General features: G+C 36.3%; 1 protein-coding gene across 2 annotated transcripts in view; it reads left to right on the top strand.

Moving 5' to 3' along the window:
- STAM2 (signal transducing adaptor molecule 2) overlaps positions 1–18,410 on the top strand; it is a 54,887-nt gene that overhangs the window by 27,382 nt on the left and 9,095 nt on the right. Inside the window, exons 2-11 of one of the 2 annotated variants that reach the window (XM_059052300.2) lie at positions 1,595–1,679; positions 2,608–2,683; positions 2,794–2,892; positions 3,811–3,957; positions 5,725–5,794; positions 6,329–6,515; positions 9,722–9,816; positions 12,041–12,123; positions 12,481–12,568; positions 13,556–13,610. In XM_059052300.2, coding sequence (XP_058908283.1) covers positions 1,595–1,679; positions 2,608–2,683; positions 2,794–2,892; positions 3,811–3,957; positions 5,725–5,794; positions 6,329–6,515; positions 9,722–9,816; positions 12,041–12,123; positions 12,481–12,568; positions 13,556–13,610 — 985 coding nt within the window. The remainder of the gene's footprint in view (positions 1–1,594; positions 1,680–2,607; positions 2,684–2,793; positions 2,893–3,810; positions 3,958–5,724; positions 5,795–6,328; positions 6,516–9,721; positions 9,817–12,040; positions 12,124–12,480; positions 12,569–13,555; positions 13,611–18,410) is intronic. The other variant, XM_059052301.2, reaches the window with a different exon arrangement.

The following is an 18,410-nucleotide window of genomic DNA, read 5'->3' as shown; positions in this document are numbered from 1 at the left end:
TTTTAGTTAATTTGTTTATTTTTGGCTGCTTTCGGTTTACATTGCTGCTCACAGGCTTTCTCTAGTTGTGGTGAGCGGGGGCTGTCCTTCCTTGTGGTGCGCAGGCTTCTCATTGCAGTGGCTTCTCTTGTGGAATACAGACTCTAGGTGCATGGGTTTCAGTAGTTGTGGCACACAGGCTCGGTAGTTGTGGCTCGCAGGCTCTAGAGCGCAGGCTCAGTAGTTGTGGCACATGGGCTTAGTTGCTCTACGGCATGTGGGATCTTCCTGGACCAGGACTCGAACCCATGTCCCCTGCATTGGCAGGCAGATTCTTAACCACTACGCCACCAAGGAAGTCCTTATTGTAGGTTTTTGATTTGTGGTTAGCGTGAAGTTTATAAATATCAACATATAGATATATATCAAGACATATACATATATATATAAAATCATACGTATATTTCTTGACTTGATGACTTCTTTTTTTATTAACTTATTTTATTTACATATTTGGCTGCATTGGGTCTTCATTGCTGTGCACAGGCTTTCACTAGTTGAGGCAAGCAGGGGCTATTCTTTGTTGTGATGTGTGGGCTTCTCATCGCTTTGGCTACTCTTGTTGCAGAGCACAGGCTCTAGGCATGTGGGCTTCAGTAGTTGTGGCTCACTGGCTTAGTTGCACCATGGCATGTGGGATCTTCCAGGACCAGGGCTCGAACCCATGTCCCTTTCATTGGCAGGTGGATTCTTAACCACTGTGCCACCAGGGAAGTCCCGACTTGATGACTTTAAGTTCAAAAACATTCTAACCACCTTACATTTCCCTACACACACTTTTAATTTTTTTATGTCATATTTTTCGTTTTTTTGTATCCCTTAATTACTCTTGTGGTTATAGATGAATTTACTGTTTTTGTCTTTTAACCTTCCTACCAGCTTTGTAAGTAGTTAATCTACTACCTTTACTATATATTTGCTTTTACCAGTGAGATTTTTCCTTTCATAATTTTCCTATTTCTAGTTGTGGCCTTTTCTGCTTAGAGAAGTCTCTTTAACATTTCTTGTAAAGCCAGCTTAGTGGTGCTGAACTCTTAGCTTTTGTTCGTTTGTGAAACTCATCTTGCCTTCAAATCTGAGTGATATCTTTGCTGGCTAGAGTATTCTTTTTTTTTTTTTTTTTTTTTTTTTTTTTTTTTTTTTTGTGGTATGCGGGCCTCTCACTGTTGTGGCCTCTCCCGTTGCGGAGCACAGGCTCCGGACGCTCAGGCCTAGCAGCCATGGCTCACGGGCTTAGTTGCTCCACGGCATGTGAGATCTTCCTGGACCAGGGCACGAACCCGTGTCTCCTGCATCGGCAGGCGGATTCTCAACCACTGCGCCACCAGGGAAGCCCTAGAGTATTCTTGTTTGTAGGTTTTTTCCTTTAATCACTTTAAACATATTGTGCCATGTTCTTCTGGCCTGTAGAGTTTCTGCCAAAAAGTCAGCTAATGGTCTTACGGGAGTTCCTTTGTGTGTAACTGTTTGCTTTTCTCTTGCTGCTTTTATGTCTTTCTTGGTATTTATTGTTATGCAAGACATCCTTATTTTTATGTGTGCTTATCTCTTATAGAAAAGGCCACAAATGAGTACAACACTACAGAAGATTGGAGTCTTATTATGGACATATGTGACAAAGTTGGAAGCACTCCTAATGGGTAAGATGCCCAGTCATGCCCACTGAATGTCTAGGAGCTTAATAATCTGTGTCTCTTATCCTGATGTAACTTTGGAAGGAAAATGGGATTTTTACTATTTCCTTTTGGGTGATAAAAGTAAAGACATGCTGGTGGCTGGATTTATGTGGTTAACCTCATCCTGAAAGAACAAATGAAAAGAATTGACCAAAAACTTGAAATATTAAAATGCATAATTAAAGCCTTGTTACAGTAGGGACACATGTTAACAATGAATAGACTTAATTATTTAGGGAATTCCCCTGTGACTTATACATGTTTAATAATGAAGTAGATAAATATAATAACATAATACATATATACTAAAAAGAGCTTTCAATAATGAAAAGGTAAATGTAATAAATCATAATGAAAAAAATGAATATAAATAATGGTGCTTTGGGGATGGAATGGGGCAGTCAAGTGGAACTGATTATACGTTAGAAGTTTAGAAGACTGATGAAAGCATTTGTTTTAACGTTACAGCTTTTCAAAGTGCATTCATGCATGTTTATACTTAAATCTTTTGAGACTATATATCTTGCTAGTTTTTTTTCCCACAAGATAAGAATTTGCTGTGTGAAAGCTCAGTCTGTCTTGAAGAAATGAAAAGGTAATTTATATGATATTGTTCCCTTATGTTGACTGACCTTTTTTGAAATGATTTGGCTGTTCATTTTTGATTTTGGAATGTACAACCTTTGCAACAAGTTTTCTTTTTCTTTTCTTTTTTTTTAAGTTCTACAAGTCTGAGCAAAACATTGTGTAAGATCATTTTATAGATTTAGTCCTTTAATGAAGTGACATTTGCAGGTGTATGTGTAAGGTATTCTGCTACCAAATAACTTTAAATTTAAAAGTAAATGTTTGAGTTGAAATTTTTAACACTTAACCTTCTTCATTTTTTTAGAGCAAAAGATTGCCTAAAAGCCATAATGAAAAGGGTAAATCATAAGGTTCCTCATGTTGCTCTGCAGGCGTTAACTGTAAGTGAAAGTCATGTTATTATTTGACCCAAATTTTAAATGTGTATTTATTTCAGTTAAGTAAGATAATATCTCAACATTTGTATATTGATTTTTATTTTAATTAATAGCTTCTTGGGGCTTGTGTGGCAAACTGTGGAAAGATATTTCATTTAGAAGTATGTTCCCGTGATTTTGCAACAGAAGTACGTGCTGTGATAAAAAATAAGGTAAATTTTAAAAAGAGAAGAAATTTAAGTCATTAAAAAATATGTATGCTATGTTATTTTAACTATATAAAGCCTTAGTAGAGTGGTATAGTAAGGAAAATCATTTTAGATAGATTTGAAATGAAAAAAACTTTCTGTTCTAAAGTGTGTTGTTTACATTTGTAGCACCAAAAACTGTTTTCCTCCCCAAAGCTGATCTTTATTGAGTGATAATAGCTGATCTTTATTGAGGATTAGCAGTCACTGCTTTAAGCATTTTATGTATGCTACCTTGTTTAAAGGTCTTAACAACCCTTAAAAGTTAGATTCCCTTATCATTCCTATTTTATAGATGCAGAAACAGACTTAAGAGAAGTTAAGTAACTTGTCTAAGTTTATGCAGCTACTAAGTGGCATAGTTGATGTTCAGATCCAGGTTTCTGTGACTTCAGAATCCAAACTAACCACCATTCTGTCCTGATTCCCATTAGAGATGGTGAGCAAAGGGGCCCTTTATTTTAGAGCAGGGTGGAGAGGGTCTTCTTGATGGGGTTGTTATTAATTTATTTCTGTTAGAAGCTCTGAAGCACTCTTCTCATGCTATTAGTGGCAAAAATATCAGAATTTTAGTTTAGTTGATACAAAAAGCTTAATCTAATATTGAGAATATTAAGAAAACATAAAAGAAATAACCTCTGAATATAATAGATTCATTGTCATTGTATAAGACATAAACATTGATGTTCAAAAAGGGTAATTTTCCAAGAAACAACTATGTATTAAAATGTAAATAAGCATTTATCAAGTGCTCATTTAGGCTAAGGATTGCTAGACTTTTGTTGATGTTCATAAAATTAGAGAATTTTGGTGGTAATTCTCTTTGTTAAATAATTCAAGTACTTATTTTAACAATTTTTTTCTTTGCCTTTTCTTTAAAAGGCTCATCCTAAAGTATGTGAAAAACTGAAATCTTTAATGGTGGAGTGGTCAGAAGAATTTCAGAAGGACCCTCAGTTTAGTCTGATATCTGCAACTATTAAATCTATGAAAGAAGAAGGAATTACTTTTCCTTCAGCAGGTTCTCAGGTAAGAGATCATTCAGACTCATGGTTGACCCTATAGTATTTTGAAGGTATATACCTTGGGTAAAAGCTGGCAGGGTTTATCTTAGTCGTCATTGCTCACCTGCACTCTACATGAGTCTGTCTAGCATAGTGCCTTATATTGAGTAGACACTGTAATTGTCAAGTGAATTACTTCTACAAATGAGAACTTTGAGAAGTGAATCATCCATAAATAATCTGTTTATTGCTACTCTGAATGTAGAGTCATGCAAAAGGCATAGATGTGTGAGAGAGCCCTTATGTTCAAGAAATTTATAGTCAATTTGGAGGGTAACTATATACATTTGAAAAATAACTAATTATAAGTGACAAATATGGATGAGGGGTACACAAGCTAGATGCCAGGAGGGAGAGGTTAACTACAGATTGGGATGGTGAAGAAGGTGCAGAGTAGAATTTTTAGGCTGGAATGTATTTCAGTATGTAGAGAGGAGTAAAGATGTCATCAAGAAAGGAATGACATGAACCAGTTCATGGACTTCAGAAAGCTCAAGACCTGTTTGTTGAAGAATGAATATGCCTGGAGTGAATGGTGTAGTTTACATATAAGATAGGATGAACTATAAGATGAGAAATTTATTTGGGGATGTAGGGGTAGCTTTAGTAGCATAGGGGTGGGAGCAGGGATGGTGAGTTACAGAGTAGGTTGTTTATTTTCATCTGTAGGAGAAAAACTGTGTCTTGGCTTTTGCTCTCAGTGCCTCTTGTTTTCCAGGATGTGGGCTAGGCAAAGAGACTAAGAGAAGTACTGTATATTTTTTTTAAATTTGGGACTGTAGACTGAAGACACAAAAAGAACCTTTATAGCTGACCAGGCCTGAGGGTTCAAGGTAGAATTTTGAGATAAAAACATTGTAAGTAATAAAAGTCTAGCATTTTCCTGCTCTGTCCTTTCTTCAGGTCATTCTCAAAAATCTGTGTTAAAGAACTGGTTGATGGTTCAGAATCCTGGACATCTCTGTCTTCCATGCCTTTAAGTTTAACCATGACCTTCCTTAGTCCTCTGCTATGCCTGAAGAACCACCACACCATTCAAACACAATGAGTAGTAAAAGGAGGCTTAACATGTACGCCTAGAGCTGCACCTTTTGTTTGTGTCCTCCCTCCTCTTCTCTTCAGTCATTATCATGGCTTCTTGCTTCTACTGCTCGCGTAGCCCTGCACCTCTAGCAGTGTAGCACCTCTCACTGAATGAGAGACCTTGGACCACTGAGATCAGGAAGTGCAATCAGGAAAGATTCATATTTAAGTACTTTCTGTATGCCAGGTTCTGTGTCAGAGGCTAAGATTTATGCAAAATGTAAGCCAGTTCGTGCCCTTTGTGATTTTTTAAATGTTTTCTTGAAAATTCTGATGTTCTGTTTTAGTGCTTGAAAACAACTACTTAAAATTAACACAGGGCTTCCCTGGTGGCGCAGTGGTTGAGAGTCCGCCTGCTGATGCAGGGGACACGGGTTCATGACCCGGTCCGGGAAGATCCCACGTGCCGCGGAGCGGTTGGGCCCGTGAGCCATGGCCGCTGAGCCTGTGCGTCCGGAGGCTGTGCTCCACAACGTGAGAGGCCACAGCAGTGAGAGACCCGTGTACCGCAAAAAAAAAAAAAATTAACACAAAGACCTTCACTTTTAAGTGGAACTTAATTAACTTTTTAATTAGCATGAGCGAATAATCATAGAGTTTGTGTTTTCCTTGGAAAGGTAGTTGTGTTCATTTTACTCATACATTACAGACTGTCTCAGTTGCTGCCAAGAATGGTACGTCATCAAACAAAAACAAAGAAGATGAAGATATAGCTAAAGGTAAAGAAAGGATCATGCACGTGTAATTTAGTGTTGCTAATCTAAAAACTAGTGGAGTCTGAAAAGTAAGAGAAACAATTGACGTGATATAAGATTAATTGAACTCATAATCGTTGTCAGTAACATGTATTTAATGTCCTACCTTTGACAAGATTACATTTCACCTTTTCTTTAATGCCAAAGTTGTGAGTCAAGCACAGAAATGTGTTCATGACTTGTCCTGTATGGAAAGCTACCCATATTATAATGTCACAATCTGTTTGCTGTAAAAATAATAGCTGCTGTATTTGACAGACTGTGATAATAAGGAATGAGCAAAAACTTACTTTAAAAAATGTCATGGTTCCCTGCCCTGTCCCCTCTCCCCTGCCTGCCCCCACAAAAGCTAATTGTTTAGCATTTAACTGGACAAATAAAATATTCACTTGATTTATTCTTATTAAATAGCACATTATGTAATATTTCTTATTAAAAGTTTTAAAAAATAATTAATTCTGACTGTCTTGTTTTTTGCATTTTAATTTTTCAAACTAGCTATTGAATTATCATTGCAAGAGCAGAAGCAGCAGCACACAGAAACAAAGCCCTTATATCCATCTGCAGAAACTCAGTCAGATAATAAAGTTGCCAGGAAAGTGAGAGCTTTATATGATTTTGAAGCTGTTGAGGACAATGAACTCACCTTTAAACATGGTGAAATTATTATTGTTTTGGATGACAGGTATGTTTTAAATATTTCTGGAATATTTTGAAGTTATTAAGTATAATACCCTTAATTTAGAATGCCGGATATTCAGCTTTTGACTTTGGTGTATTTAAATCATACTAGAACCTTTTCTACCTTAGTTATTTTTTTCTCAAAATAGACTGGGTAGTGTGAGTTTCTTATTCTTTTGTTAAATTTGGTAATAAAGTATTCTTTAGATCTTGGATTAAAAATGTATTAAATAATATTGTTTATTATCACAATTGGGAAACAAATATTCAGTCATCTGAATGCATTTACATTAGGAGTTGTATATACTAAAATTACTGGCAAAAGAAAACTTTACGAAGAGATATAGCTATATTACCTTTGATCAGTGCAACCAAAAACTATACTCAGCTCCTCCGCAATTCTTAATCTGCTACTGCCTCTCCCTCACAATTTCTCTTTCACTTAAAGTTGTAATAAAGAATAGATCTGTCTGTATTGGGCCTAAGTCTGTTTTACTTTGCTTTTAAAAGAAGTTGACGAAATTTAGCAAGAGTGAGACCTAATAGCTTGTTGCTATGAAAGGAGATTGCAAATGTATTTGGTATCCATTATAAATAGCTTAGTAAGGATACATTAGTATATTTTTAAATGGGTAGATACACAAAATCGTTTTACTTTGCTACAGTAAATATTTATTGAGAAATGTTATGTAAATAAGCTGTGTTTATAATAAAAAAGTGAACAAGGGCACAGTTCTTTCTTCATAAAACCTAGAATAAAGTAAGGGAGTTAAAGTTAGAGGTAATTAGGTGGGATGCAGATTGTGAATGCCGTAAGAGGTAACGTTGGGGTCCAGAAGAAAGCAGAATCACACCTGTTACAAGCATCTAGGAAAGAAGGCTTATCCAGAGGGTCTATTTCAGGTGTTTGGAAAGGAATAGACAAGATTCTCATTTCCAGATTCTGTGGTTGTCCATTTACAAGGTCCAAGAGAATCAATGATCAAACTGTTAAAACTGATAAGAGTTCATCAGGTTGTTGGATATAAGCTCAGTATACAAAAATCAGTGGTATGCTTTAATCACAACTATTTAGAAAATGTAGTAGAAAAAAATGTCATTCTCAGTAGTCCCCAAAATTATAAATGATCAAGGGATAAATAAACCTAACAAAGGTACATAAGGACTTTATGGAAAAAATTATAAAATTCTTTGAAAGATACAAAGGAATATAAATATATGTAATATATTTATGTAAATATAAATGGAGAGAGATACCATGTTTATGGTGAAGAAACCTTAATATTGTAAAGATTTAATTTTTCCATTGTTAATGCATAAGCAGTGCATTTCCAATTAAAAGCCCAATAAGACTTTTTTTAGAGAACTTGAAAACATTTTAATTTTAACATTAATATGGAAATGTGAAGGTATACAGTAACATAGAGAAGGTACTTCCCCTGCCAAGTATCAAGGCATATTAACAAGCTGTCGTAAATAAATATATAGACTGTTGCAACAGGATGGAATCCAAAAATAGGCTCATGAACAGATAAGCAGCTTGCTGTTTGAAAGATAGGCTATCATAAATCAGTAGAAAAATTGGTGTACTATTAAGTAAATTTTGCTGGGATGAATGGTTTTTTTATGCAGTATAAATAAAATTTGATTCAGCTTCACACAGTACATAAAATTTCATTCCAAACAAATTAAAGACCTAAACGTGGGAGAGGGATATAAAGAAAAACCTGAAACTATTAAACAAGTATATAGGAGAATAGGAGTTCAAGGATAGAGAAAGATTTCTTTTTTAAAAAAGTGTAGGGACTTCCCTGGTGGTGCAGTGGATAAGACTTCACAGTCCGATACAGGGGTTTGATCCCTGGTCAGGGAACTAGATACCACATGCATGCCGCAACTAAGAGTTCACATGCCACAACTAAGGAGCCCACGTGCTGCAACTGAGGAGCCCATGTGTCGCAACTAAAGGAGCCCATGTGCTGCAACTAAGGAGCCCGCCTGCTGCAACTAAGACCCAGCACAACCAGATAAATAAATAAATATTTTAAAAAAACAAAAAGCGTAAACCATAAAAGGTTGCTAAATTTGATTATAGAAACAGAAAACAGCATGCAATAAAAGAAAACCATAAGCATATGTTAAAAGACAGTGACAGTTTGAGAGAAGGTATTTGCATAATGCAGACAAACAAGTGCTATTCAGAATATGTACAGAACTCCTACATATCCATGAAAAGAGACAAATGACCCAGTGGAAAACAAAAAATGGACAGAAGGTATGAACGAGCAGTTTACAGAAGAGGCATTTTGGATGCTCAGAAGTGCAGATGAGCACAGCATTGAGAGATGATTTCTCCTGTGTGACATCATGTGTTGATTGGACAATTAACACGTGTGAGCAGAAATGACATTCTCACACACCGCTGAGGGAAAGAAGGATGGTGAATTGCCACAGCCACTTTAGGGAACATTTGGCAATACTAGTAACATGTTCTGTGGCCCTGCAAGTCCATGTCTGTGAATAAGCTGAGAATTGTTGCATGTGCACCCTAAAATCTAGAATGATTATTGCCCCAATCTTCATAAGGGTGAAAGACTGGAAATAACCTAAATGTATGCCTGTATGGGGATGGATAAATCAAATATGCCATGTTTGTGTGATGGATCTTTAAAAGGAATAAGCAAGAGCTGAAAGTATTGACATAAAACTTAAAAGATCTATAATGACTAGTATTTAATCTATAGAGCTGGCTATAGATATCTATAGGTATATAGATATCTATAGATATATAGCTATTTATATCTATAGAGTTTACTATATAGATATAGTAAAAGAATAAAAAATACACTTGAAGGAAGGTGACATACCAACTTGTTAGTGGTGGTATGAAGGATGGATGTGAGTTTGGGACTTGGGGATGTTGATAAAGGAAACTTCAGTGTTATTTATAATGTTTTGGTTTTTTTTAAGGCCCAGAATCAAATATGACCAATTGCTGATTGGTTTTAAATATAAGTATGGGAGTATGGATGTTTATTTTATTTGTGCTTTTTTATAGTTCCTATTAAGTTTAAGAACTACATTTAAATATAGTGGGATTTGAGCTGGTATTGTCAAAGTAGGCTAAATTTAACTTTTATCTTAATTACTCTTGACATTAGTGTACTGAAATGTAGAGTAACAAGTGACATTTTTGTACTGTATTTTCAGTGATGCCAATTGGTGGAAAGGAGAAAATCACAGAGGAATAGGACTCTTCCCATCTAATTTTGTAACAACTAATTTAAACATAGAACCTGAGGCAGGTAAGTTAAGTCTGAGGGAAGGTTAAATCTATTGAAGTTTTTTTTAACTTGAATTTTGTGGTTCGGTTTGAAATATAAAGTAGATTGGCATTTAACTCTTGTTTTAAATCATTTATTTATAAGCAATACAGTTTAACCTACTGCTTACCAAATTAAGGCATTAACTTACCCCAGGTCAATTCCAAGAGTTATTTCCTTATCATTATATTTTAAATCCTTTGAGAGCTGATTTACAGAGGTACATTTAAGGCATAAAATAAGCTGTGCTTGACCATGTAAATATTTAAATCAATGTAATTATGGTTTAAGAGGCAGAATGTGTTTGTTCAGTACAAAAAAAATATTTGTTTTATTCACCACTGACGCACAGTATCAAAGCGGGCCGGGGGTGGGGTGGTGGTTGGGAGAACTGGTTGACAAGTGCTGAGTGTGATTACAGAGGTTAGAAGTACGCATAAGTTTTAGACTTTTCCTCGCCTTGATTTGATCCTAGTGAACTCAGAACAACAAAGTCATGTAATCAAGGCAGTAGGTCCCTAGTTCAGATCTTCAGAACTTCACTCAGTTTTGCAGCCATAGACCGTTCCCCTCAGCTGCTGCCAACCATACAGAGAAAGCTTCCATTTGTTAGGCAGGCAGGGAGTTGGGGGGAGCTGAGTGTAAAGAATAGCTGATGATAACACTAATGATGGTGAGGATCAAAAATAGAACTGCTCAGTGGTGTTTAAGCACTCATTTGTCAGGCGTTAAGCCAAATCTTTTGCTTGCACTATTTCGTTTAATGTTCATAAATCTGTGAGATAGGTACTTTTCTTACTTCATTTTACAGATAAGGAAACTGATGCTGAGGTTATATGGCTAGTAGGTGACAGCCAGGATACTAACGGCAGCCAGTCTGCCGTTAGAATGTACTTGTACTAACTGATTCACTGCTGGACATACTGCTTCTAATGCTTATAGTTCTAGAGAAAGAACTTAAATTGAAAGCTCTCTGCACTGTGTGTAACATCATCTTTGTATGGGTAGGGTGATGCATTCAATTAAAATGAAGGGTAGAGAGATGAATACTGAGTACTCTGCCACTATTTATACTTTTTATTCCTCCAGTCTGACTCTCTAAGTAGGTATGAAAAGTGGAGACACTAGTTTTAATAACTTGATAGACCATGGTCAGGGAATCCTATACTATGGTGATTTCCCCTTGGCATAGGCTAGAGAGATTGAGCTGCAGTTTTAAAAGGAAAAAATATTTGGGGTTTTCAGTAAGTCCTCATGTTGTCCTGAGCTCTGCTCCTTAGGGCATATATGAAAGTTAGTCAAATATTTGAAATAACTGTTGGGACTTAAAAGTTCTTTGGTTATATAAATTTTGATTATAATTTTTTTACTAGAATTTACTTTATTAAAATATAGTACATTATAGCACTATTCTAGTGAGCATTTAAATAGTTTTTTGTATATGTATTTTTGTAAGTTATTTTTCAGCCTTCTTTTTCCTAGAAAAAGTTTTTGTTTTGTGTCACTTTAACCATTATCAAAGTTAGGTTGAAATCAAGTCTATTTTTTTGTACATATAGAAAATAATTTTTTATAGCAAGGAAAGAGTGTAGAAGCAGTTCATAGATTTAACTCTGAAATTAGCTAATTAGATAATACTCTGTCTACTCTCATATCTATCTATCTATCTATCTATCTATCTATCTATCTATATATTCACCCTAGTGATAACACTCAGTTTAGCAAGGAAAGAGTGTAGAAGCAGTTCATAGATTTAACTCTGAAATTAGCTAATTAGATAATACTCTGTCTACTCTCATATCTATCTATCTATCTATCTATCTATCTATCTATCTATCTATCTATCTATATATTCACCCTAGTGATAACACTCAGTTTTCAGGAAAGTGCCTGTAATGACAGTTCCCATGAATATTGCTTACTTGCTCCTCTAGAATGTAAGTTCCATCAGGGCAGGGATTCTTGTCTGCTTTATTCACTGGTGTATTTCCAATGCCTATAACAATGCCTGGCATGTAGTAAGGGCTAAATAAATGGTTGTGGCATTAATGAGTGAACATATGTAATAATGTATATTGATTATGAAATGTGATGATTATTTAAAAGGTTTCCATTTTCTTATGGATAATCACAGGCTACTTATAAATTAATGACTAAAATACCAAAGTAAATACTAAGGAACTTAAAGTTTACTTTGTTTCCATAGCAGCTGTGGACAAATTGAATGTAATTGATGATGAGGAGGAGGAAATTAAGAAATCAGAGCCTGAGCCTGTTTATATAGATGAGGTAGGATCTTTCTTTTGTTTAATGGTTAAACTGTCGAGACTTAAAATGTATTATCCTTGGGCTTCCCTGGTGGCGCAGTGGTTGAGAATCCGCCTGCCGATGCAGGGGACACGGGTTCGTGCCCCGGTCTAGGAAGATCCCACATGCCGTGGAGCGGCTGGGCCCGTGAGCCAGGGCCACTGAGCCTGCGCGTCCGGAGCCTCTGCTCTGCAATGGGAGAGGCCACAACAGTGAGAGGCCCGCGTACCACAAAAAAAAAAAAAAAAAAAAGTATTATCCTTGAGAATACTTGGAAAGAGTAATTTTTATTATCATTGAAATTAAAACTCTTTGTAAAGTGTCCTATTACTTTTATAGGATAAGATGGATAGAGCCCTGCAGGTACTGCAGAGTATAGATCCAACAGATTCAAAACCAGACTCCCAAGACCTCTTGGACTTAGAAGGTACTAAGTGAATATTAGTGATTAATGTCATTTAATGTTTTAGCTATTTATAATGTCTTAAATTTCTTCTGCCTTGGGTTGCTTCCCGAGTTTAGAAATCTCTGGTGGGAAATAGACTGGTATAGTAAATGAGTAAACATATTACTTAGAAGATGTTGCTATAAAACTGCCTATCCTTTCCAGTGAAGGAGTCTTTGCTTTTCTGTAATATCACTAGTAAAATTTGCAGTCCAAAAAAGGACAGAATTAGAAATAACAGCATATTAATTGAGTCAAAATGTTAGAAATTCTTATTCCTCTTTTAATTCTCTTGTGTCATAATTGTAAATGTCAAAATTATACATCATCTGTGTTAACTTTGTAATGCAGTTATTTGATGCATGCTGGTGTGTCTTTTTAGTCTCTAAGAAATCTGAAACAATTAAAACAAATGTCTTTATGCCTTTTTTAATCCATTGGGAGAAAAATCTCTGTGATAAATGGATAAATGTTATTAAATTTTTTTATGGAAGAAAGCCTGGTTATGAATATAGAATACTGTGCTATTGTATCAGTGTTTACATTTGGAGATATATAAAATGCTTTATTTTGAAATGACTTAAATAAATGAAAAATGTTCATATCTAATCTGTACATAATTACATATTTTATACATGGTGACTCAAATTCCTTTTACTTTAGCTAATAATAGTTTTCTAGGTATTTTTAAGATTTTTGAGGTAACTCCAAATTTCAGTCTGCAAACTTAGTACTTCCAGAGAACATGGTGGGATTTCTGTTCTGATTTTGACTTTGCCTTGGTCACGTGATATTAATGTTAGTGCTGAATAGTATTAAATTTCGTCTTTTATAGTCCCTTCTCTAGCATAAACTTAATTCTCTTTGTATTTTGCATGGTGTTGCATATTGCTCTGTTGTTCAAAATTGTTGAAATTGACTTAAACTGGTTTTTAGTTTCAAGATTTTAAAATATTTTTGTATTTACAGATATCTGCCAACGGATGGGTCCAATGATAGATGAAAAACTTGAAGAGATCGATAGGTGAGATTCTTCATGCAGGAAATAACAAATATAGTTTTCCTAAGTTTACTTGTTTGGGGCCAGAACTTTAAGCTAGGGAGTTTTTGTGGAACTGTTCCAATCTTTTGAAATTATTTCTCAGTTTCCAAAACTCTTACAAACTAATAGCAGAATGGTCCTTTTGATTTTGGTGCAGTTTTCTTCATGGCAATATATTACACGCAGAATGACAGACTCCAGCTCTTACAGTGCCAGTCTTCCTTTTCCTACGTGGGCTGGAGTTGAGAGATAAATGAGTCATGACGAATAAAGCACAAAAATGAGAATAGGGATCTTAGGCAAGCATTGTTTTGTTATACAATGAGAAGTAGTATTTGTAAAACTTACAAATGAGATTTCCTGTGTGTTTGTGACTCTAAATCCAGTGTATATACTTTCTGTTCTCATTTTTGTTCCTTGTATTTCTGTATCTCTGTTGTCCTTTAAATTTCATTATCCCATCTAGTCTTACACTTCCTTAGAAATAGTAGCACTGAAAGACAGACTGTCAGGGTTTTGAATTTTTAACTTAGTTTTGCTCCTTCTCTTACTCCTCAGAGCTTTCTATCTGAAGTCAGAGGGGGCAGCCATAGTGAATGGCAGACAAGGGAGAAGGCTTTAGTGTTCCACCATCCTCCCTTTCTGTTTACTGAACTTGTGTACAAAACAGCACAACAAGAACAGGAACTACTTTACTTCTTATCTGCCTTTACCAGGGAAGAGTAGTAGCAGCAAGATTTTTTCTAGTCACTGAAGATTATAATCTTTGTTCCCTGGGACTTTTTTTTTTTGTAAATTTGTTGTATTTTCTACAGAAATGAAAAGTAAATCCCTGTTGCAGTAAATGAAATGATGGTAGCAGTTTCATCACATTTTATTGGTCTTTATTTTGGAGAAAGCATTGAATATCTACCTATACATCTGTTACTTTGGTTTCATTGAAGGCATGTTAATGGTCAGTGAATAATCAAATGGGAAAGATTAAAAAGAAAAATAGTATTATCTTAGGTGTGGCTAGGGGTGCAATTATTATTATTTTTTAAAATTTAATTTAATTTATTTTTGGCTGCGTTGGGCCTTCGTTGCTGCGCACAGGCTTTCTCTAGTTGCGGCGAGCGGGGGCTACTCTTCATTGCGGTGTGTGGGCTGCTCACTGTGGTGGCTTCTCTTGTTGAGGAGCACGGGCTCTAGGTGCGCAGGCTCAGTAGTTGTGGTGCACGGGCTCAGTTGTTCCGCGGCATGTGGGATCCTCCTGGACCATGGCTCGAACCCGTGTCCCCTGCATTGGCAGGCGGATTCTTAACCACTGCACCACCAGGGAAGTCCCATAGGGGTGCAATTATTATAAACCTTTCTGGAGCCTAAACATAGTCTATATCTTTTAACCCAGCAATACTAAATACATAGGAATTTATGCAAAGATTTACCTCTTCGAGTCTTCTTCACAGTGTTATTTATAACAAACTTGAAAGTAACTAAAATATCTTTTTTTTCCCCCTTAATTTTTATTTATTTATTTATTTATTTTTGGCTGCGTTGGGTCTTTGTTGCTGCGTGCGGGCTTTCTCTAGTTTCAGTGAGCGGGGGCTACTCTTCGTTGCAGTGCACAGGCTTCTCATTGCAGTGGCTTCTTGTTGCAGAGCATGGGCTCTAAGCGTGCAGGCTTCAGTAGTTGTGGCTCACGGGCTCTAGAGCGCAGGCTCAGTAGTTGTGGCACAGGGGCTTAGTTGCTCCGCAGCATGTGGGATCTTCCAGGACTAGGGCTCGAACCTGTATCCCCTGTATTGGAGGTGGTTTCTTTTTTAAACATCTTTATTTGAGTATAACTGTTTTACAATAGTGTGTTAGTTTCTCCTTTACAAGAAAGTGAATCAGTTATACATGTACATATGTTCCCATATCTCTTCCCTCTTGCATCACCCTCCCTTCCACCCTCCCTGTCCCACCCCTCTAGGTGGTCACAGAGCACAGAGGTGAACTCCCTGTGCTATGCGGCAGCTTCCCACTAGCTATCTAATTTACTTTTGGTAGTGTGTATATGTCCCTGCCACTCTCTCACATCGTCACAGCTTACCCTTCCCCCTCCCCATATCCTCAAGTCCATGCTCTTGTAGGTCTGTGTTTTATTCCAGTCCTACCACTAATCTCTTCATGACATTTTTTTTCTTAGATTCCATATATATGTGTTAGCATATGGTATTTGTTTTTCTCCTTCTGACTTACTTCACTCTGTATGACAGACTCCAGGTCTATCCACCTCATTACAAATAACTCAGTTTCATTTCTTTTTATGGCTGAGTAATATTCCATTGTATATATGTGCCACATCTTCTTTATCCATTCATCTGTTGATGGACAGTTAGGTTGCTTCCATGTCCTGGCTATCGTAAATAGAGCTGCAATAAACATTTTGGTACATGACTTTTTTTGAATTATGGTTTTCTCAGGGTATATGCCTAGTAGTGGGATTGTGGGGTCATGTGGTAGTTCTATTTGTAGTTTTTTAAGGAACCTCCATACTGTTCTCCATAGTGGCTGTATCAATTTACATTCCCACCAGCAGTGCAAGAGTGTTCCCTTTTCTCCACACCCTCTCCAGCATTTATTGTTTCTAGAGTTTTTGATGATGGCCAATCTACTGGTGTGAGGTGATATCTCATTGTAGTTTTGATTTGCATTTCTCTAATGATTAATGATGTTGAGCATTCTTTCATGTGTTTGTTGGCAATCTGTATATCTTCTTTGGAGAAATGTCTATTTAGTTCTTCTGCCCATTTTTGGATTGGGTTGTTTGTTTTTTTGTTATTGAGCTGCCTGAGTTGCTTATAAATTTTGGAGTTTAATCCTTTGTCAGTTGCTTCATTTGCAACTATTTTCTCCCATTCTGAGGGTTGTCTTTTGGTCTTGTTTATGGTATCCTTTGCTGTGCAAAAGCTTTTAAGTTTCATTAGGTCCCATTTGTTTATTTTTGTTTTTATTTCCATTTCTCTAGGAGATGGGTCAAAAAGGATCTTGCTGTGGTTTATGTCATAGAGTGTTCTGCCTATGTTTTCCTCTAAGAGTTTGATAGTGTCTGGCTTTACATTTAGGTCTTTAACCCATTTTGAGTTTATTTTTGTGTGTGGTGTTAGGGAGTGTTCTAATTTCATACTTCTACAGGTAGCTGTCCAGTTTTCCCAGCACCACTGGAGGTGGATTCTTAACCACTGCGCCCACCGGGGAAGCCCTAAAATGTCTTTCAATGTGAGATTGGTTTAAAAAATATTCTACATCCGTACATTCTACAATAAAAAGCATTATTGACATGGAAAGATGTCATGGTATATAATGAAAAAAACCGAAGATATGACAGTATAATTTTATTTTTGTTGATAAAAAAGAATATCTTCAGAGAAAAAGGTCTAGAACAATTAAAAATTAGAGTGATATTTTCTGATATGAGTTAATTTTTTGAGTGAAAGCTCACCTGTTAACCAGTTCTCTCTTCAATTTCAGTTCCTGAATAGGCCAGCTGGCATTTTCCATTCCGTGCCCACTAACTGCAGATGCATCCCCTGTTCTGGAAAATGCTTGCTGTTCTGCAACAAATTTTTATTGACTATTTACCTTTGTCAAACATTCAGAGATGAATAAAATATTGCTTCTTCCCTTGAATGGATCATTATTGTTTTTCCTTAAAAGAAAAACAACTTTACTGTCAGAATTTATAATTTTACATTTCATTTCTCTCTATCATTGTACAGAATGAAATTTTATAGCATTTATCACACTAGGAAATTATATTGTGTAAACAATATAAATTGATCCAAAAAAAGTGTACATAGAGTTATTGAAGAGAGATCCATAGCTTGAACTTAACTACGTTCCAGGCTGTTCTAATGTTCTTTCCTTCTATCTTCCGAAAACCATTTTCTACCACCTTAATCAAATTGCCCTTTTCATTCTTCCCTCATGTACCTTTCTCGTTCCTTTCACTTGCCTTAATTCTCACTGTCCCATTGACCTGACTTAGTCTTCTTTTTTTTGCTTGGCCTCTCCATCCTTCCTCAGGTGCCAACTTAAGTCCCAGCTTCTCCCTAAAGCCTTTTCAGTCAAATTAATCCCCTCCTCTAAACTCTTCTGTTCCCTACCTACTTCATTTAATTTTGCATTCAAATATATGCTATCTTACATCATTTGCTATTTTTCAGGTACTTAGCCTTGTCTCCCTAGTAAGTTGTTGTCTTTCTGAAGGAGAGGACCACACCTTCTACCTAATTTCTCTGTCCCAGGATAGTGTTGGGCACAGTTTAGTAAAAATTTATTGTTTCTTTGGTATTATGTCTCAAATCCTGGAAGATGATCTCAAATGTGTTCAGTCATCCTGCCCTTCTGTGTTCTCCTGGTGTTCATCAGTATACTGGGTTATGTGGACCAATTGCCTATCGTTACTTCTTAGTCACAAATTTGTTAGCATGGACACGAATTTCAGAAGCTTCCTGTGTGATTTACAACGGTATTTCTGAAAATAGAGTTTGACCTCCTTTATACAGTCACACATGCAAGGGAGGAAACAGCACTTTTTGTTTGTTTCAGACATAAGTCTCTGATAGAGGAAAAGTGACAAGTCCTGACAGGACTCAGTCCAGGTCATGGATTTGGGAGCCCTGTGTCTGGCTGCCTGCATTTGCCTCTTGTCTCTCGAGTCTCTCTGTGTACATATTTAAAAAGCTACATTTAATAAACAGACCTGTGGGTGCTTTAGGCCAGGTAAAGTGGCCCTTCAACTTTTATGAACTTGTC

The sequence above is a fragment of the Kogia breviceps genome, chromosome 2 (assembly GCF_026419965.1).
Source record: "Kogia breviceps isolate mKogBre1 chromosome 2, mKogBre1 haplotype 1, whole genome shotgun sequence".
NCBI lineage: Eukaryota > Metazoa > Chordata > Mammalia > Artiodactyla > Physeteridae > Kogia > Kogia breviceps.
The sequence above is the reverse complement of the archived record's forward strand: the minus strand, read 5'-3'. Positions and strand labels throughout refer to the sequence as shown.